The following is a 23,798-nucleotide window of genomic DNA, read 5'->3' on the forward strand; positions in this document are numbered from 1 at the left end:
AGCATTTTAATCTTAAATCATTTTTTACTGCATCTTGCTAATGTGCAGATATAAATAGCTTACGAATACGAAACAATATTTTTAATACCTTACGTAAATGAGGTTTCGAGTTAAAATTAATAATAATTAATTTTAAATGACCAATGACGTAACGACAATGCCAGTTTACAAAGAAGCCAGTTAATCAATAACCAGTTTGATGGTTACCTGTATGTATTTTATTATGATAAAAAATATATCTAATTAATATAAAATTAATCTAAAAACGCTTTCTGTGTAATTCGGGATGTTTTTCTACATTTAATATTATAAGAAAGCGGTTCTTGGGTTTTCATTTTTAGTGTAAATTTATTAGGAAAAGTTTATTTTATAACGACGGTTTTTTTTGCCTAAAGCTCAAAGCGAATTTGCCTTTGAATTGAGCGAATTTTGAAATTGGAATACGAAGGTCTTTCTGCGTCAGCGAATGAGATAGGCTCGCTAATATTAATTTTACAGCATCTTACAAAGGACCATATTTGTCATGAATTTGTTATTAGCAGGCTTAGAAAAACAAAGTTCTAAAAACTCACATAGTTTTACAAGATTTAATTTGAAAATATTTACTTAGAGGTAACGCTCTGTCCAAGCCCGTCTGGGTAGATTCCACCCACTCATCAGATATTCTACCGCCAAACAGCAATACAGACTATTGTTGTGTTCCGGTTTGAAGGGTGAGTTAGCCAGTGAATCTAAAGGGACAATGGACATTGCATCTTAGTTCCCAAGGTTTTGTTATATAGGGTATTTTTATTAATTCTTACAGCGCCAATGTCTATGGGCGGTGGTGATCACTTACCATAACGTGGTCCCGTTTGCCCGTCCGCCTATCTATTTCATAAAAAAAAAAAAACAATTTAATAATGTAAAATTCGAGGCACTTAGTTATAATGGCTATGCGCATTGCTAATTATACAAATATACGTCTTCTTTAGTTTGTAAAATTATTATCAGACGCGCCTTACCAGTTGACTTAGTCTTATCAATATTAACATTATTTACAAATGAGCCTCACTGATTCTATGTAGCCTTGGCCCGCAGTAGATAATAGTTTTAACGTGCTGAAAGTTACTCTATTATTCGTCAACAGGCCACATCATTAGAAGAAAGATCTACCTAGAGCTAAGTATAAGTTAGGTTTACTTTACACAAAAAATATTACATTGTAAATAGATAAGAAGAATGATTAAGTAAAGTGAAAGAATAGCCCTTCTCCTTCTCCTCCTCCATTTGAGGAAAAGGTTCATGAGTTCAATGCACTGTGGTGGATCCACACGTGGGCTTAAGCCCCAATTCATGGGTTCTAACCACAGGGCTATTTAAATATTGATCCTAGACTCATATGAAATTATTCGTAATAAAACTCATATACAAAATTTAACATAAACAATATGTGCATTATTTCGTAGTTAGGTTTTAGAAACTGTGTACTACTTTTACCGATACGACTCGAGAGTCACCTACTGTAAATCACTGGTACTACACCAGAGTTTTAAATCAAGTACAATTGTACAAAATTTCAAATTGATCAGATGCACGACGGGTGAACGCAAAAACACGAATAAAAAGCACAATTTTTTATATAAATAAATAATTACAAGACAACGCCAGTCGAGTACTCGCTTGTAAGTATTGTTATATAAAAACCTTTCAGTAGAAACACACGAACGCCACATTCACTTCAACTTTGTGCATAAAAATCTTCTAAAGTACATTCAAACAACATAATATCTGATAATTGTGTGACAAATTTCAAAGACGACCTCCGTGGTCGAGTAGTGTGTACACCGGTTTTCATGGGTACGCCACTCCGAGGTCCCGGGTTCGATTCCCGGCCGAGTCGATATAGAAAAAGTTCATTATTTTTCTATGTTGTCTTGGGTCTGGGTGTTTGTGGTACCGTCGTTACTTCTGATTTTCCATAACACAAGTGCTTTAGCTACTTACATTGGGATCGGAGTAATGTATGTGATGTTGTCCAATATTTATAAATTTGTCATATAAGATACTAGAAATATCTGGCATACAATGTCTCTTAAGACTTGTTCCTTAATCGTACTGACTATATTTTTCGTACTGAAATCTAAACCGATCGTCATTGCGATATAACCGATTCTATTCTTCATAAAAATTATAACACATCTGCGCCTTTTTTCTTGTTTATTAGTCAAACGGTGTCGAAATCTATTAGTCTCAATCGCATGTACCAACATTTATTTTAAACTAGTTGTCGCCGCGACTTCGCTCACGTTTGAGGTGTTGGTTGTTACGTTTTAAGCAAAAAGCTAAAGTCCTTCCTTGGAGTTCAAGCTGGCTTCATACCAAATTTCATCAAATTCGGTTCAGTGATTTTAGTACAAACAGACAGACAGAATTACTTTCGCCAATTTTTTTTTATGTACAGGTAGACGGACCGGCTAATGGGCCACCCGATGTTAAGTGGTCACCACATTTATTAGACATTAGCGCTGTTAGAAATATTAACCATTCCTTACTTCGCCACTGTGCCACGAACCTTAGGAACTAAGATGTTATGTCCCTTGTGTCGGAACCGGACACAACAATACCAAGTATTGCTGCTTGGCGGCAGAATATATTAACCACCCAGACGGGTTTGCATAAAGCCCCACCACCAAGTAATAATATTAGTATAGAAGCATAGATAATTACTTTTATATTGATAGAATAGCTATCTAAATGTATATTATGCCGAGATGAACCAGCAAGAAACTCTGTTGTTAATTTTTTTTTTTTTATTCCTTTACATTTGCAGAATATTTTACGCACAGATACGAGAAGAGGCTCATTGCTAAAATAAAAAAAATTAAACACAATTCGTAATAAAATTTTATATATTCTTCTACAAATCTTATTAACTTAAAACATGGAACTGATCACAAGAGACCGCGCTATCTGCTACAGGGCCGGATTTAGGAGAGCGCATTCGGTGCTAAAGACAAACAATTCTTGTATTTTACTATAAATAGTAATTTTTATAAATAATAAAATAAGATATTTATGAATTAGGAAAAAGTTAATTTTTTTAACAATAACTTATACAAAAAATCCGTCTGGAAAAATTTGTTCAATTTATTTAGAAAATAAAAATGAGCCTCCACTCCTTGTTGCCCCAGGGCCTCCAGATCACTAAATCCGGCTCTGGTCTCATATTTACATCAATTTACTTGATGTTTGACGTCATCATCGTAATAAGTAACTCTGCTATAAAAAAACACGTGAGCGTCTATAAAGCGTAATGTGGAAAACAATAAATGGATTCAAACTGCATTAGGCAATTCAATACATTAGTCTAAGAAATCAAGTCCATCACGTCATTGAAAATACTTTTCAATTAATAAATCTCGGAAACCAAAGACTACAACTTATACCATAAATGTCTACATAGCAATAGTTAGTAGTTTCCGCTTGCTGTTTCATCCTCGTGTGAAGGTTCAGGGCAGATGTTAGCTAGCCTTTTCTGTACCCGACCTGCACAATTCCATGAGCAGTTCACTAGTTCAAATATGAAAGCGTAACAAACAAACGCATTTATAATCTCCGGATGATGATAATAATCCTTACTAATATTTCATCATTACTCAGATCGAATCGACTATTCATTGTTTTTCCAAACGCAACCGAAACAATAATTATAGTTTTAAATGAACATACCTATTGATTAATAACAATTTAAAACTATTATTATTATTTAAACGTTGGAAACCTAATTACTGTGTTTTTGCCGATTCTTTTCGATATAATCGATGTACATTCCGAACCAGCGGTAACTTTAATTTAGTCTTGATTAATATTTATTGAAAAACTTAAAATAATCACGCGAATAACATTTATCGACACTAGAACGTTACGCGGGCAACCTATACGATCTGCCAGTTTTTTTTGGGATAATATTATTCGGTCACCAGAACGTGTGCCGTATGGTGAAAATCGCGTTGAATATTCCGTTACATAGATAATGTTCCCTGAGTTCTTGTACGAGCTTACTTAACTTACCACGATTTTAGAATGTATTTAATACTGAATAGATATGGCTTGCTATGGAATAAAATAACTTATATTATTAAAAATAAGTGATATTTAACTATAAAAATATATTATAAGCACTTTTCCCTTGATTGGTTTACATGAACACGGACACAATTTTATAATGACTATGTAAATTCATTGTTGTCATACTAATGCTGAGATTATAACAAATTGCTCATTTTCTATGTACAAGGAAATAATCATTGCGGACAGACTCCTTCATAATCAGAAGGAAGTAAATGTATCCGCAAACCCGCATTACTGCAGAGCGGTGGGTTAATCTCTTACTTCCATCTTACAACTTGATAAGCGATTGTATCTTTCTATAAATAAGATGAAATTAACATTTCAAATAACAAGTTTGAGACGAGTCGAATACATTATATCATCAATGTAGAAAACGAAAATACACTATGTTTATTTATAAGCCAATCTAATTATATGTATATAAAATGTATGTATAAATTATATCATGCGGAAGTTAGATTCACGACATTCAATATATACAAACTTTTAAAAATCTCAAATTTCGTTAACTAAATATATTTACGTGAGTGATGGTCACAAGCACGACCACAGATAAAATAACGCTAATACATTTGCGGCCGCAATCAAAAAAGTAAAATTTTAAACCTGTCGAGTGATTATTAAGATGTAAAAAAAAAAGTAATAAAGTATAAAGAATCGCATTACCTTGGACTATGTATTCTTAACTGGTTTTATTATCCTTATTCTGTTTTTGCGTTCAAATCGTAAAAAGCATTTAATTTACCGAGATTATTAAGGAAAATAAGTAAATAATACAGAACAATTTTATTTCAAATTAAAACAACTGATAGGTATTTTATAGTGTATAAATAAAGAGTACTCACAAATTGTACTATTTAAATAGAGTCTATTCCAATCACAAGAGGACTAAAGCCAAATAAACAACTATGACATTGAATGAACGCGATATCATTGGTCGAGAGCTTGAATAACCTATTCATTATGGATTTGTAAAAAATGGCGTTTTGAACGTCGACTAAGTTAATGTCGGAACTTTGGGAGTAAAAGCAATAAGTATATACCTAAGTGACTATAGCCTAGTCCAATGTAAGTAGGAAATAAAATAAACAAACCTTAGATTTACGTATTCCATGCGATTTGCTAATAACTCAGCTATGTTGTGCACTACTAATAGTTTATGATTATTATGATTAATATATCTTTATTTATAACACAACACTATTGCACTTAACAACTTATTTCCACTTAAATTTTACTTCCAAAATTCCGAAAACAGTTGTGTCAACGTACAAAACGCCATGTTTTCGCAAATCCATAGTGAATATCATAGATTAATCAAGCTCTCGACCAATGACATCGCGTCAATTTGCTGTCAAATGTTGTTTATTTGGCTTTTTTCCTATTATGGTTGGTATAGATTATAGAGGTATAGCGTTGAATTATAAATATAAACACATTAATAAAGAACTGTTTATAATGCATAATATGGCAAAAATATTACCAAATCGCATGGAATGTGTAAATCTAAGATTTGTTTATCTTTACTCTTTCTTCCATTGGAATTAAAATATTCTTTTAAGATATTCTTCATCTTCATCTTGATCGTCAAATAAGAAAAATAAGAAATATATTATATCCGTATTATTTCGATACGCTCTTACAAAACTGTTTTACTATTTCTCAATATGTACGTGTATATTCAATGCTGTCTATGATTCAAAATTTAACACATTTCTAAGTATCGTCATTTCACGTGTCTCAAATGTCACACTTGTGTAATGTTTCGTCGTAAAAAGTGTCATTGTTCACGCATTCTCAATCTGAAAGTACACCAAGCTGCGGCACCGAGTGTATAATTGACGGATTCAGTTCAATTTCCGCATTATTTAATCATTCTTCAAGTCGGATGACAGATCGTTTGAAACGAGAGAAAAGGTATGAAATCTTAGAACGTTAAGTTAGACCTACTTTTGTTATTACGCTAATTTTACAAATAGTTGAAGTTTAGCTTATTTTTGATAATATTTTGAAATACGAATATAAACTATAATTGACAGCTGATGATGTAATAAGGGACCAAATGAGTAAATCTGACTTTGACTTATTTTCAGAAGTTGAAGATACACAATTTACTTTTTCTTTTATTTTAGTTATCTTTACCAATCGCGGCGTTGATACAACAGACTAACGTTAGATTAAGAAAGATTCGAGTATTTGCGTTGTGGTAGAATCAAGGTTCACCACGGAGATTTGACATTGTCATTATTATTCGTAATAAATTCACTCTCTGCAGTACCTTTGTTTGAAATGATGAGTGACCAAAATAGACTTCTAATCTTGTATTCATCTACAATTTAGTTTTCAGTATGACACGACTATGAAATAAATACTTTTGGCCATACTAACTATACTACTCAATCAGAATTTATTTAAATTTACACAATCATAACGGATCAACTAAATGATAACTTCCTTTATTGTCAAGCCATGAAATTATAAATACAAAAAGGAATTGGATAGGTAGTGGTTTTGGTTGCTCTTTACTTGTAATTACTATTAAAGTAAGTACATATCTACAAAATGAATTTAAAATGTTTATGTACTGAGCATTCTGCGTTACATGTTCGATAGCATTTGTTCTTGCATAAAAAACGAAGTATAAAATAATACTGATGTAATCTGATATGACTTTCGTCGAAAAATTGACTCGCACTGATTACAAATTCATTCATACAATCGTATGATCCGAGATTTCCGAAGGTATTGGAGCGTGTCCTCGCCGGGTCAATGTGTTTTAGAATTTCTCATAATATGATATTATTTTATGATAAGTTTTAGCCAACTTACAAAAACAAAATGTTAATCCGGTTTTAACTACAAAATCAATAAGACTATTTATTATTTGAAAAATAAACTTTATACGTCAATGCACCGAAAAATAACTTAATTTAGTGCAAATTAAAAGGTTTTATAATGTCAATAAAATATACTACTTAATTCCAAGCTGTTGGCGCATTGGCGATGAAATAAATTACAATATATTATGTAATATTTCTATGGGTGTTCAATGTTTAGGCATAATCAGTGAAATTAGTATATTTTTAAACAATCAGTATCGATAAACAAGCGATCTGATATTTATTGTATATATTATTATTGTGCGCGTTATGTAATTCCTTTTTAAAGCTAACCACTAGCCACAGGACAGTAAATTTGTCAAAGATTATATATATATATTGTACTAACAATTCTTAATTTTTTCTAAATATTTAATATATGGCCTAGTAGGTCACTTTCATGCTCCCTGTTCTCAGCCAAACACGCGTGTATTTGAGTTTCCTCGTGATTCGGATGGAAAGGGGTAGGATGCACTATATCGGACAAAATAACGAAGCTTCGCTGTTCCGTTGGCCATTAAGGTATAACATATAAGGTATTAGTGGTTAAGAATCCCAAATAACCCAGTTTCCTAATAATACCTTCGCGGTAAAACAGTAGTTGAGCAAGTGAGTCCACGTGAAACCTTCACAGGGAGAGGTTTTAGGCTAGCATAATAAAATTGATTCCGTCAGGAATAACTTTTTGAAATCATTATACTTAATTATACAATAGTTAAATAATTATTTAAATTAATTGCGTAAAAGAAATAATAATTTGTTATTTATTAATCAATTTTAAACCCGCCTTCATAAATCATCGGTGACGTCTTAACTAAAAGCGTTTCTCTCGTTTAGTAATTTGCGAAAACTGATGGCGAATTTTATATAATGGTCGCGCATAATGAATATGATTTAGCAAAATTTTATCATGTCGCAATTAGGAAGCGATGACCGATTAAGCGAAGCGATGCAAATGTTTATTGGCATACCCAGATATTACTTACCACATTACACGATCGACGATTTTTATCGATAATTTCTTTGGATATATTATTAACGATATCGATAATTTGATAAAACCTTGCAAATACTTTTAATTTTACTAGTTGATTTTTTTTTTAAAATTCGAAATTTAAACATCTGAATAAAGCATAGTATTATTTACAACATTATATACATAGACCATAAAAAGCGCGGTACTCTGTGCTAACCGTTGATATTCCAACCAACACATTATATAAATTAATTTTTAAGTGATCTAAGAATAAATACTGAGTTTATTGTCGATTATTCTAGACAAAAGTCTCATTCCAGACCAGCACCTCGATATGCACTGTATTTTGAAAAATCTTGAAAAATTGAAAAACGTGTGTTCGAATGCGTGCAAATAATTTAAAAATAACCTTGTAAAGAAACATAATTAACAAATTCTAGAGCGTGTAAATCTCTCTCTATCTAAGGTTACCTAAGTCCCGAATTAATAGAATAAAATAATTTGACTTTATTAATTAGAATAAAATAATTGTTAAATGTGGTCTATGTGTGGTATGGAATGTCATAGGCAATAATAGGCAAGATTAGAAGTTTTAAATAAAAGGAGAAGTAAGAAGGTCTTTGCAAAGGATGAGTATGTAAAACATACTGAGTGTAAGGATAAATGATGAATAACAACTATCTAAGTTGAAATGTTTAAATCATTATGAATTCAATGTATTCGCATAAATAGCAATAACATAATATGTTATAGACACGATTGTTGACTAAATAATACTTAATATTAACCTTACTTTAACCTCTGCTGATGTAACATTATGAACGTGGAACATGAACGCAAAAAAAAAAAACTATGTAAAAATACTAAACTTGTAATTGTTCTGTACAATATTATAGTATCATTTATAATAATGTTCATTGATTCTGTGAAATGAAACACTTTTATAGGCTATATCCTATTCCTATCGAAGAAAGAATAAAGATAAACAAACCTTAGAGTTAGGTTTCATTTATTAATACAACACGTTTCATTATTCCACTTTACCCAACACGCACTTCCAAGCGCACACATACACACGCACATACAGTATAATAATAACACTACTGCTCAGAGTGCACGATAATATCCAAGGGGTTTGAGTGCACCATTCTAAGTTACTTGAGAATACCTTGGAGTTGGTTACTGTATTGTGGCTGTATACTAGTGAAGCTTTACAATTTCTTCATTTTTAATATTCGTTATATAAAAATTACCCCTATTATAACCGATCACAAAAGCTTGTAATTAACCAATTTCGCACAATCAAATCCTAATCATCCTTTCAATCGTATTATCACTAAAAAATGTGAATTAATATGTACGTATGATTCGAGTCTGATTGACTTTAAGATATTTCTATATACATATAAGGCACACGTGAAATTCTTAAATCATTTTAGGTTATTATTTTTAATTGTTTCCAATTCATTCGTAACGGTTATGGTCTATTTATAACGGGATTCTAATTACGAAAAAAATTGCGCCCATATTTTCTCATCGTTTATAAACTACCTACCTAATATAACAGAACTTATTGCTGTCCTTTTTTAACATCACACATGAAATGAGATACCACTACTATTGGTCTTATCATAGTCTTCTATGGAAGGGCAAATGTACCACCTGTTAGTAAGTGGTCACCACTGCCTATACAAATTGGCGCCGTAAAAATTTTCAACCATGCCCTTCATCGTCAAAGCGCAACCTTGGGAAATGAGATGATATGTCTCTTGTGCCTGTTACACTGACTCCCCTTTAATCTGGGACACAAAATACGAAATATCACTGCTTGGTGGTTGACTATATGATGCGTGGGTCGTACCTGGACTAACTTGCACAAATACCTGCCAATGAGTAAAACAAAATGATCACCACCATGATTGTGCAATCTTTAACATTGATTATAATGATACTTTTTTGACAAAATCAAACTTACACAAGTAAACTAGGCGGTATAGGAATCGTTGTAACATATTCCATCCAAATAAATCAGACGGCCGACTCAAAGCCCTAACGCCGGAGGGTATACCACGTACTTACGAAATAATTATCAATTCGATAGGTCTCGAATTTGATAGAAGCGACCAACATTCGCCAATTTGTTAGTCGGACAAAACTGCCAAGTTTCTCCTATATCCCATCTCTCCGTTACTTGCGTAACTCAAGGACGTGTCGATATGATCATTGAACTGTATAGCGAAAGTGAAGTCACTTGACCGGGCCTAGCTTCCCTACATAGACGCTCACCTCGCTGAAAGGAAATCCTATTTTCGAAGCGTCAATGTGTCCGTTACGGTCCTTATGTAGTAATACTAGAAATATTACTTTTTTTATAATGTTTACTAGTGCTTTCGACTTCACTTGGGTTGAGTTTATTCGGAAATAAACTACCGTCAATTCATATAGCTAGAATGGACTTACTATGATGTATTTAATAGAACCAGTATTATGACATTTATTGTATGGTTAATATGGGTATTTCAGTGATGTTTTGTAAATGTTTAGTATTTCTACTAATTAAAAAATAAAAATAGAATGTTAAAAAATATAAAGTACTGCCTTCGTTTGAGGAGGATGGGGCATTTGGCGTCGGGCTAGCCTTTGTTTTATATCGGGTTATGAACTCTATTTCAAAATCCTAATCCTTCTAGCTGTTTTTGAGGGTTTTAATAACAAATATTTAAACATCTATACCTCCATACGAATACGAGTATTATAAATACGATAGTTTTGTCTCTCGGTCTGTCTGTGTGTTCGCTTTCACAGTCAATCCATTAAATCTAATTAGAATAAATTTTGGTATGAGCAAGCTTTTTATACTTAACACCTGACGACCAACCCTGAAAACGTGAGTAAAGCCGCGCCCCACAACTAATTAATAACATTTGTAAGATATTTATTTTATATATAAAAAGGACTTATACCAGCGATACCTAAACCAGTGATTAATATTGCATTAAGTACGAAAACCAAGAATGCAATTATGTTGGTAACAGACAGATAGTCTCCACGTTTATCTTCATTCAATATTTTGTTATATATATCGTCGTAAAGAATGCCGGTTTTTGCCGATGAAAGTGGTCACTATGAAACGCTGACGGGAAAGTGTATCCGACTACTTTGTCGGCGGAAACGCTGGTCATTTGTCATTTTATATCTCTTTGTATGACGATAAACAAAAGATATCATATACGAAAATAAAAGCTGTGAATAACTGTCACTACAATCATAACTTTCTTACTCAAAATTAAATTAGTACCAACCTATTTGATGTGCTCATAACACATGGCCATGCATAAAATAAAATTATAATGATGTATCAAGTTTTAAATCAAAATTGAAATGTATTTTATTCAAGGAGGTTTTAAGCTTGTATTCTTATCTAGCTTCTACCGAAAGGAACTTATTGAGTAATACCTATTATTTATTCATTTTTTACATACTTTTTCATTTTTTAATAGGTAACACCAAAATTTTACTTTATTTAGATTTACTTTGTCTATTATATTTATTGATAATCAAACTCAAGACGAATTATTTGCGTATAATAAAAACCCGTAAAGGAACTCTGTGTTGATGGCCTGTCTGCCTGGCTACCACGCAGTGGGATACATATGGGGCAACATAACTTGCAGGTTTCCTTTCAAAAATATCCTTCACCGCTGAACACGAGATTAATTATAAACACAAATTATTACATGAAGATATCACTTACTTCACTAATTTGATCGTCAATTAATGATTCAAATGTATTTACTGGACCATATGTTTTTGTCTAAAAATAGAGGTTGGTTAACAGAGTATGTAGATCGGTTATAAGTGGACTTTGGGACTCATTCATTCCCCGTATGTCCAAGTACTACAGTTACGGCCATTACTATAATCGTGTTAGCATGTTACTACATCCTTCGGAATGTAAAGTCACACATATATTTCCACGAAACGGCGGAAACTGGGACGCGTGCGTACTATGAATGTTTAAAATCACGACGAGTATGACCTTCCGAAGGCGACTTCAACCGTCGTAAACGTTTGGAATTACCATCTACCTACGACCAAACTGATAAACGTACACAGCTTGTATATTTGGTTCGTAACTTTAGCAATAAGTGAACAAGTTTAAAACTATGAAAAGTCAACATTATTAAGCAAATATATATTAATAAAATATATAGATTGGTTAATAAAATCAATTTGATTAAAATCCTATTAATGGCATCCGTTTAATTCGCAGTGTTGAATAAAAACTTCTGTGTAGCGATAATTCTGATGCTTATCCTACACGGGCAATCCACTGCGGATATTTCTGTCATGTCATGTCATGTCATGTCATGGATGTCAATGTTCGAAAAGCTAACAGTGCTGAAAACACTGGCACTCATCCGGATCGGATCCCACTACTATTTTATCGATAAACATGAAGTATTTTGAAAGATAATATCAGCTCATCAGTCAGACGTAGTCCATTGCTAGACAACACGAAACGAATTATTTTATGTGGTATTTGTTGTAATGCAATAAACTGATAAAAAGTTTTACCATAAAAAATGTTCAGTTTAGTCTTTGGGCAGACCATACCATATCATATTATATTACTCTGTTTCGGTTCAAATGATTACCAGAACAATTATAGTCATAGGAGATAAAAACACTTAGGTTTATTCCAATTTCTTGTGTCGAATTCAAGTACTACAGAAACCAAACAATAACTGACAGACATCACTGAACTAAAATCTCTATATGAAATGTTGTCTGTTTTCTGAAAAGTAAATTAATATCGAATAACAATCAAAGACAGCGCGACTATCTTAAAAACGACAAGTTTTTCTGTTATAAGTATTTGTCATAGCGGTTTTGAGTTTAAATACATGATAAATATTTATCGTTGTAATTATCATTACGTAAGTTTGTTCGACCTTTAGCTTAAGATAAATAGAAATTATATTTACAGACTAACTGTGACTGCAAAATTATTAAAATAGATTAAACTAGTGAATATGATAATACTACAATGTAATGTAATAATAAATAAGTCTTAAAATTATAACAATTTAGTAAATTAATAATTACTTTTATATTTATTTAATCTATTTACATCGTTAATAGAATAATGCCGGAGTTCTCACCGTGAATACAGCTAACTGCCAAGTATATAAATTTTCACACTTGACTGTACAATTGTATATAATGTAAACTCATATAAAAAATATAATACATGGGAAAGACATAAATTAAAATTTCTAAAAAAAAAATATATGCTTATAATATTTTCAAACGTTTATAAAATGTAGTTAAATTTAAATGCGAGTTTAAACAAAAACAACGAAACATGACATTAAAACTTTAGTATGAATCGTATAAAACTGTTCAAACAATAAAATCAGACATTTACATTTTCGCTAGATATAATAATTATTTAAATGTAAAACATTTTTCGCACGATGTAGTCGTACGTATATGAATTAGACGTTAAATAACACAATAATTAGTTAGTTAAAAAAATGTCTTGTTAAATATATTGAACAGGTTACTTGAACATATTGATACAATCACACTAATACTTAAAAAAATATAAATGTAATATAAAGTGACTCGTAATGAGTGTTCAAACAACAGTGATGAAATAGTCATAATGTGGGCCTATCTCGCTGTACTCCTCCTGGGATTCTGGCTGGGGGTGGCCTTATTCCTCTACGTATCCTGCTTCTGGCTCGAGGAAATACTTGGTAAGAACAAATTTTATTCTCTTCTTATAAACTTTATATAAGTATCACATGTAACCAATAAAAAAACTATAAATATAAGATTAAATATTTGATTTTTAATTATCGTAAAGCTACTCCAAAACCACTTAGTATGAGGTAACCCATTTGCCTGTCCACCTCCCTAATAAATGAAAGAAACCCTTCAAATTTCCACTGATTGGGTTTGCTTTGAACAGTCCTACAAAAGGGTATCTTTATTTATTTTCATTTGTAATTTAATTTATAACATCGTGAATGAATAATCTAGTGGTAGGTAGAGAGGCCTAAAATATATTTCCAAAACTGCCTTAAAAGTCCGCAAAATCTGAGGTATAAACTCCGAGTCGGGGTTAAGGTTAGTGAAATTTCATTTCTTAATGTTCCGTTCAATGTACGCCAGCAAAGGCAATAATGCTATCAGCTCTCCGTCGTTAAAATTAGCAATTTCGAATATTTTATTATAAAACCCGTATTTTATTCAAAAATATTTGATAAATTTAACTTTTAATTATATGGTTTCTCATTACTATACAAAATATCAAACCAATATCACATGGAATGGCAAAAACATCGAAAGGAAAACATTGATAAAAATGGAACAAAATATCACCCTTGATAATAAAAAACTTCAAATTGAACTTATAATATTTTTGGACCGCTTCATTGGTGGAGTACTAACTAACTTGTAGGTAAACGGATTCTCAGATCAAAGGTTCAAATCCTAGATTGTTCAACTCAATAAAAAATAGGTTTTTTTCGTCAATGTTATGCTCTCGTGCCACGGAAGCCAGACGCTTCGTCAGATCTCTCTTTGTTCGTGAAAAGTTCCAGACTCAGCGCTGCTATATAGAATTTTACGAGAGAAAAATCGAATAAAATTTTGCCTTAAATTTGTTTACCAATTTTTTTACCCGATCTGGGATTTGCACCCAGGACTTTAAGATTTTCGGTCTTATATCTAGCCACTAGACCAACGAGGCATACGAATATTCCATGAACCGGATACAACGTATGAAATAGCACATATAAGAACAATGAATTCCTTTTACAAGTTACGGTTTAGAGGAAGTCGCTTATAGAATACAAACGATTGATATTAAAACTCGTTGAATACAAAATGATGTTATTTTAAGATTAAATAAAGAGTAGAAAAAACGGTTGTAGTATATTAAGGTCGAAACGTGACCAAGTTCCTTATTACCACAAAATCAAGCCGAGATGGCCCAGTGGTTAGAACGCGTGCATCTAAACCGATGATTTCGGGTTCAAACCCAGGCAGGCACCACTGAATTTTCATGTGCTTAATTTGTGTTTATAATTCATCTCGTGCTCGGCGGTGAAGGAAAACATCGTGAGGAAACCTGCATATGTCTAATTTCAACGAAATTCAGTCACATGTGTATTCCGCCAACCCGCATTGGAGCAGCGTGGTGGAATATGCTCCAAACCTTCTCCTCAAAGGGAGAGGAGGCCTTTAGCCCAGCAGTGGGAAATTTACAGGCTGCTAATGCTAAAATAAAAACAAAATCAATGATACAGACACTTCGATCAACAATATGCTGATCAGTCACCAAACGCATGTTACCGATGGTAGGTCTTTGTGCAAGCTCTGGACGAACCCCAATCACTCAACATATATTAGATCTAGTTTAAAAAGTATATTTTGTAAATGCGATACCCGGAAAACAATTTATATAAGGTTTATACTTCTTCCATTGGCGTGCGATAATAAAATTAGTTACATAATAAAATTGTTCATATAAAACGACCAGTTGGATTGCAGACTGGATCACAATTCATTTCATATTTATTAATAAACAGCTGTGCCCGCAGATTATTCCGCAGTTCAAACTTCCAATTTTGTAGGTGTTATATAGTTTCTGAGATTTCGTGATTAATCAGTGAGTGGTATTTCAGTTATATATGTATATAAATAGAGATACGATAAGTAAGAATTGTTTATATCAAAATCATGTAGGAAGCCTGTCGATGCTTTCTACACAATTTTTACATACATTCATATGTGAAAAGTGCTTATATTCTGGAAGAACTAGGTAATTGCCAAAAAGTTTTGCACCTATTGTACATTGTATAGTGGTACTATACCAAAAACTATAGACACGGTCAAGATTGACCCTGGCCCTTTGTAGGGTCTTGTGGCTTGTGCCACAGGTAAGCAAAACTGCTGGGGTAAGCAGGAAACCCTCGATGTCCTGTACATCGAGTTTTATTTACAAAATAATACAAGAAAAATAACATCCCATTTATTTTACAATCAGTCCTCTGCCCAAAGCGTTGCGTAGAAGAAATAGCTGCTTTAGCTGATGGTAAGTGGTCACCACCGCCCATAGACAATGGCGCTGTAAGAAATATTAACCATTCCATTCATCAGCAAAGCGCCACTGACATTGGGAACTAAGATGTTATGTCCCTTGTGTCTGTAGTTACACTGACTCACCACAAAATACAATGATGAAGACTTGTTAGGATAACTATATCATCGTAATTAGATTTTTTGCAGAACCTTCAAGATAAGACGTCGCAAAAAAATTGCAATAATTAAACCATTAAATAAATGTAATGAATAAAGATGAGTACATATTATGTTTTCGTGGATTTTAAATTAATCACACGAGTATTTTATACTCGTTTAAATTTTTTGCTACAAAAACCAGATCTTAAGAACATCGAAACGTATTTATAGATTATTTTGTTATTTCATTTATATTTATTTATTTTGATGTTATAGGTAGACGGACGGGGATATGGGCTACCTGATGGTAAGTGGTCACCACCGCCCAAAGACATTCGGGCTGTAAGAAATATTAACCATTCCTTACATTATACCAATGCGCCACCAGCCTTGGGAACTAAGATGTTATGTCCCTTGTGCCTGTAGTTACACTGGCCCAATCAGCCTTCAATATCAATGCTGTGTATTGCTGCTTGGTGTTGCGTATTGCGGTGCTGAATAGAGGATTATTTTAATAGTACCATAAACACTTCAATGATTATTGCGTTATATTTAAACTGCACTTATTTGATAGAATAATTTGTATATCCACGCTGGTAAACGACTTTCGTCAAAGCCTGGTATAAAAAAATAACCTACTACACCTATACAAACACTACAGTCGATGTATATCCTATAGTTATCCGTTATAAGTCATATTATACACAGACTGGCAGATTTGCAGTTTGCAACTGTAATAAAATATAAAAATTCTCAAAAGACTTTTTTTAATTAACTCATTCTTCATCTACGATTTCCGAAGGAGGAATCATATGAGTTTCATATGGATTGCACTTCGGCTCTTGGTGTTCCTGGCGCGGTGAGAATAGTTGTTTGTCTGTAAAGACTGGCATGAATTATTATCTTGAATAGTGATAGTATGCGCCAACTAACTAACGCTTCTAAGCGTAATCATTCTATATACTCGTATCTTAGTATTATTAAAACTGACAGACTTTTGTATAATGAACCAAATAATATCTAACAATAACAACTATCTAATATTATATCTGTATAAATATAATAAAGATAGATTTTGAAAGTGCTTATATACAGGACTTCCAATTGGAGTATAAAAATATTTTAGAATAAAAACAATGGAAGCTGCCGTACGTATAACGAGTAAAATTCGAAAAACAAAACATTTTAAAGCCGAACAATAAGAATAAAACCTCTATGAAATATTAAAAATGACGTTCTAGACAAGTTTCTATTATCTTTTAAATACAACAATATCTCGATTCGTAGAATTTCTAACCAAAGGCAGGTATATAAGAAAAATAGCATAAGACGGCAAAACAAATTAAGATCGTTAGTTCAGGGTTGGCATGTCAAAAACATCACAATGGCGTATATAATTGTTCATAAATTATACATTATTACAGTAATTTATAAAGAACGACAAAACGGCTATAGTTATATTAAAGTATAAGACAACTTGCTTGAAAAATATTGTATTTAATTTATATAAAATAAAACATAAATGCGTTACTTGGCCAAGGGCTTATCTGCTCTTGACTCTGTAATTTTCTCCAACCATGATGCAATGCGAGTTTTGGATACACATATCACCTCTTTCCTCAAGATGTTTTCCTGCACCGCCGAGCACGAGATGAATTATAAATACAATTTTGTCTAACCTATGTAGGTTAAGATTTACATATCCTAGCCACGCAGCCCTTAATATATAAAATTATCTACAATTTTAATTGTCTGAAATATACTATAATGATTCAACAAACTTTATAAAAAAAATTAAGGTTTATATAAATTTTCAAACCAATGCATGTCAAACTTAAATAAATAAAAAACAGTACCAAATGTCCCACAATATAACTAGCAATATGTAATATTTGGGAATAAATACACCCTTAATCAATTCATCGTGATTGAGATAACTTCAACAGTGTATTACATACTTTACTTGGTGAATTAGTAGAAGCAGTTTGTGCAACTCCGTCTGGATAAGTACCACCCACTCATTAGTTATTATCTTTCTTAATAGCAATATCTGTTCCTGCATTACAGTTAACTAACCGGAATACAGCATAATTGGCTGAGGTTGCCAGTGTAAAAGCATAGGTCATAACATATTAAGTCCTTTTGTTGGCGGAATAGTGGCGATTTTTTGTATGTACTCTTTCACTGCCAATATAAGAAAAGTGGTCACCATCCAGTGGCTCAATGCCCGAATTAGTAAGATAAGTGGGTACATCACTATAAAAGTATATCATAACATAATAAATATGCGACTTATGTATTGCAACATAATTTTAACAGCTGACAATCGTTAAAATTGCTTCATCTATCATTACCAAACGCATTATTTTATTTGACGAAATCAATAGCAAAAACAAATTACTGAGAGAAGAGAGAATTTAATTATATTGTTATTTTCGGTAATTAAACCAAATTAACAACTCGGTAATTAAAAACGCTGTTAAAATATATCCTAATGCGCAAAACATTAAACATATTAAGTTTTTTGCACATATCTGATTGCTCACGAAATGACTGCTCACTCACCTGGAATGCTATTGTTTGGCACTTCATATTTGCATCACAATGTTTTGTTTTGTTAAAATTATTGATAAATTACTCATGACTTAACCAAAACTTTATTAGAGAAGAATAATAAACAAAACTGTTATGATTCATTTTTTGTATTTCTAATATACTATACATTTACCAATTTTAATAAATTGTAATGCTTTTTTAAAATCATAAGTAGACTTTTTTATGTCCATAATGTTTGCCTTTAAATGTCAATTTCCAATTTTCAATGAATTCTAAATACATAAATCCTTTTATCAACAGATTTACCACAACAGCGCCTGGGACCTAACGCACACAATCACACTGGTGCGAGCGGTGCTCATGCGCAACTGAAGCGATTGGTAGCGCGTGTAGTTGAAGAAGCTGCAGCATTGCCAGCACTCGCCCGATATGCCGCTGAACCACACACACCTACAGAATCATCAACGTACGAAGATCTGCTAGCCACAGCTATTTTAAATAAGGTAAAAATAACTGTAGCCAGTATGCATGCACACAGAGCTGACTTAAGTAGTATAAGTTAATCTCTATAAAAAATATTTTTTAAAGAAAATTTTCCAATAAGTACATATAATTAGAATTTCTAGATTTCCTTTATATGCTTAGTTGTATTAATTTATCTAAATCCTAATAATTAGATTGTTTTATGATAAGAAATCTTTAACATAGAAACGATGATCATTTCCACAGACTGAAAATAGCAAGGGACCTAATATTGATCCTCGTAGAAGACCTATTCTTAGTACAGACTCAGAACACTTTGTTCCATTAAAGGAAACTTGTTGAATTCTTTGAGACAATTTACTATGAGCCAATGTAATAAAAAGTTTTTTTTTTCTTACTTTACTTAGACAAAGGCTATTGATAAATCGCAGAATACGCTAATAGCATTTCGTGATTTCGAGCATGCATCATACACATGTATATTTAACAAGCACCATTCCAGTATCCAAGACAATTTGCTTGCGAAAAAATTAGAAGTCTGCCAAATTAGCAAATCACTTTACATCCAAGTAAACTTTAAGCAAATAATTTAAATATTTTTTAATTTTAAATATACGTAACAAATGGCAATTACGAAATTAAATTTTTAAACATTTTGTAAGTTATTAAATTTAAAAATAGATGATATTACATAGTACTTAGTTATTGACATGTTATTGAAGTATAATTGAACTGTGCAATGTTGATAACTGATTATACTTTAATTGGCATCCGTCTGTCGTCTGTCTTTTCTTTGTTACAGATAATAATTAATTGGACACAATATTTCCCAGACAATAAAGAGTTGTAAAGAACTTTTTTTGACATTTAGACGATGTAACTTGAAACAGCTATTATAGCTATAATACAATTTACGATCCGTCGAAAGATTATAAAGTCGCATTGTTAGTCCCGGTTCTATATTACTAATTTATACCCAATACGATACGATTCCAATTCTATTCCGATCGAACTTCAACCCAGTCGCAACTAGATCGTTTTGTTAATAGGAAAACGACTAAAGGGCAATTATTACGTTTCAATTTAAATACGATAAAGCGGCAATTCGTTTAGTAGAATCTCCCCTGATCTATGCGAGTCTCGCCTTTCTCATAAGGAGAAGGTTTACGGATAATACCACCACAACATATTCGTTATAGGTTTATTTTTAAAATTACAACACAAATTAAGCCGATAAAAAGTCAGCTGCGTTTGTTCAGATTTGAACCGAACCTCGCTTAAGATCTCCTTGTTCAATCCATGTCGATCACATGTCACGTTTTAAATATTTTTATTTATTTTTGTCGTATGTTTCGAGGTTGTCTCTAATATTTGTGCTCGCATAATGCGGAAATCAGTGACACGCCCGCTATATAATACGTGGGTGCTTAATTTACCATTTTGTGAAATTGTCGGCGAATAACAGTATCCTATAGTGGCTATTTACTGAGATTAAGGCTACTTGTTTATACTTGTCGCTATCTACATACTTCCAAGGTGAAATAACACGATGCAGCGTTTAAACTCTAGAAAAAACTTGTATTCAAATTATGTATTTAATTTTATAAGAAAAATGATGTTCATTTAATGTCGAAGGATACATTTGTGGCACGCAATGTGTTTTGTAACGAGTAAGCCTAACTCGTTTAGTTGGCAATCTATAATACATACGTATTGAAGGAAAATCGGCATCCACCCGCGCTTTCAAGAGTTATTTATTACTTCTTGTTAACATTATAAATTAAAATTCTTTCGTGATATTTGCAAGGTTATTAAAAATATTCATATATCTTTAATTCAATTGTAAAACGTAATGTTTTTGTTTGTTAACACTTGGGTATATGAAACTAAGTTTTTTGTTGTTTCATTGATTAAACTTTCAAATTGTCGAATTTGGTTATTACTTGTATTTCTGTCATTGCAAAAGTATTGGTATTGTGATCATTTCGTTCAACATTTACTAAATAATGCAATTAATAATTTAAAACTAAAAAAAAAACGTAATTTTAACGGTAATAAGGGAAGCCTGTAAATAAATATACCTAATAAATCTGAGACGCTTTTGCCAAATTAAATAATTAATATTAATTAACACAACCGTTAATTTAGATTATACAGATTAAGAATATTTTTATCGATAGCATTAATGATAAATATTTTTTTTTATAATCTAATTAATTATATAAATATAATATCTAATTTACTAAATAATTGATAAAATTATTATTTTAGAAAAGATCCAGGATAGTTAAGTTAGTTGTAAAAAATAATAAAAAATAATTAAACAATATAAGTCAAAAGTATAAATAGTTTTTAACCGAAGTATCTTCTGCATTTTTACCGAACAAAATATCACGATCTGGATTTTAAGGGATGCTTGTCAGGTTTAAAAAAGTAGCCTATTTCATTCCAAATTTAATTCAGTTCTGTTCAGTGAATGAGCAACAGACAGACAGAGACAAAGTTTTAGATTTAGATTTATAATATTTTCGTTCGTTGCTGCGCGTAAGAAAGACGTACCAACAAACAAACGCTATAAGCAATGATGCAATCAGTTCCATATGACGTCACGGATAATGTAACATGTACGATAACACAGTTTTCAATAACTTAAGTAGATATTTTAAGGAGAATTAACATCACACGGTTTCATCAAATTTATTTCTTAATTTGACAACTTACTGGGTGCAACTGACATTAACAAACAATTTCAAAGACTCGGTTAAAAACAAATGAAACTACAATGATTAAACTATGGATATGTATATTGACTGTATGGGCAAGAATGTTGTTACTTCAGATATAATAGGGGGTGGCAGAGATGAATGAATGATAATTGATATGATTAAACCGGCCTGGATGGTCAATAGTGAAATATCCTACATAATAATATTTTAATGTATTGGACAGTAGCTATTAATTTAAAGCTAGATTTATGCTTACTTATAAAATAGCCACCGAGTATTTATTAAAAAAATAGCTTACAGTAATGAGTCATACATATATTCGTTTAATATTTAGAATATAATTAACCTTTTATTACACGTACAAACAGGTTAGTTCCGACTAAACCATGTTAACATTTGCGAAGAATCCTTACGACTTCTGAAATAATCGAAGTACGCATCATTCGTTTAATTAAGGGCTTTCACTAAAGGCGAAACAAAAACTTTATATCACTTTAAAAAAAAAAAACAATTTTAATTTCAATTGCAATTTGTCTACATTTTTATATACCTGCGTAAGAGAAAAAATGTTACTAAAATTAATACGAAAAAAAAAACTGTCATTTTATTCCGTTAATTACAAACCAATGTATAAAATGGCCGACCACGATGACGTATGATTTCAAACTGTTACGAAAAATACTAAAACCATTCACAGCGAAACAAATACAACTAAAAAAATAACTTATCACCCATATCAACGTTGGAGCCGTTCGAAAATTAAATCTGAGCCGTTTCGCGAATGATATACGATTTTAAGATCCGGATTACAACAATACATTCCCCACATCTACATTTAGACTAGCTAGTGATTTCACGATATGCACTATCGCAATATTAGATAAGAACTTATCGTGATAACGGGATCGGCTTGAGCTACAGATAGACCGAAGTGACCGTCGGTATAAAGAAATGGTGAGTATTTAAATCCTTTTTACAATTAGCATGAGTAATTATGCCCTGTGCTGATGTAGGCTCATTTATATTATTTTTAATGTGAGTGTGACTTGTGTTGCCGGCCAGTATGTTGAGTTTGTATATGACTCTCGGAGTATTAATGTTGTATGTGATCAGCTGGGTGAGTGTTTCTTATTTTCCTAGCAACAGTGACATCTATTATCAGACTTTGTAACTGTTTTATTCATTGGATTTTTTTGTGATTTTATTTAATTTAGTAATTATAAAATTATCGCGTTTAGAAAAAAGAAATATTAGAATGAATATAAAATGAACATACGTTTATAAAATAAGTAGTTTGTTGATTGATGACGAGTTTCGATAACATTTTTTTAGAATTCATTTGAATTCACTTCTTAACTATAAAAACCGATATTCATGAAATTTTGCATCGTCGTAAGGGGTAATTAACGCCTGCCCTGCCCCGCGGACGTAGCTGCGGGATAAAACGGATAGTTAATAGTTTTCATGAATTTAAATTTCGAATTGTCAACCCTATTCCGTTCGACGCATTCTCGCATCACAGTAGCGTCCGATCTCTCCCGTGAGAATCTTTGTTCAATACTTATATCGCAATTAAAAGCAGCAGTCGGCCTAATTAAAATCATAATCTTATCGTCGGTTTTTTATAAAGATGTTTCACAGTTTCATCATTGTTTACTTTCCCGAAACAAACGAGGTATTGTATTCTAAGTTTCTATTGCTTGATATAGTTTGTTACGTGACGTTTTAATTCTAGGAGGCTTCTTTAAGTCGACGTGGAAATTGTTTTACGGAAACGTTATACGTGTGTCCTATGTACTAAACGATTTT

The 23,798-nt window shown here is 32.0% G+C and overlaps 1 protein-coding gene across 8 annotated transcripts in view; it reads left to right on the forward strand.

The window, feature by feature from the left end:
• The window catches only part of M7bp (Myosin-7a binding protein), a 114,264-nt gene that overhangs the window by 81,287 nt on the left and 9,179 nt on the right, over nt 1-23,798 (forward strand). For 5 of the 8 annotated variants that reach the window (XR_010309275.1, XM_064216235.1, XM_064216219.1 and 2 more), the window contains one exon: nt 19,081-19,283. Coding sequence is in view for 7 of the 8 variants with exons in the window: in XM_064216235.1 (XP_064072305.1) it covers nt 19,081-19,283 (203 nt within the window). In the remaining variant the exon portion in view is untranslated. Of the gene's footprint in view, nt 1-13,533; nt 13,734-19,080; nt 19,284-22,975; nt 23,107-23,509; nt 23,665-23,798 lie in introns of those variants that run through there. The other 3 variants (XM_026636794.2, XM_026636796.2, XM_026636797.2) reach the window with 3 other exon arrangements.

Source organism: Vanessa tameamea, chromosome 2 (assembly GCF_037043105.1).
Source record: "Vanessa tameamea isolate UH-Manoa-2023 chromosome 2, ilVanTame1 primary haplotype, whole genome shotgun sequence".
NCBI classification, from domain to species: domain Eukaryota; kingdom Metazoa; phylum Arthropoda; class Insecta; order Lepidoptera; family Nymphalidae; genus Vanessa; species Vanessa tameamea.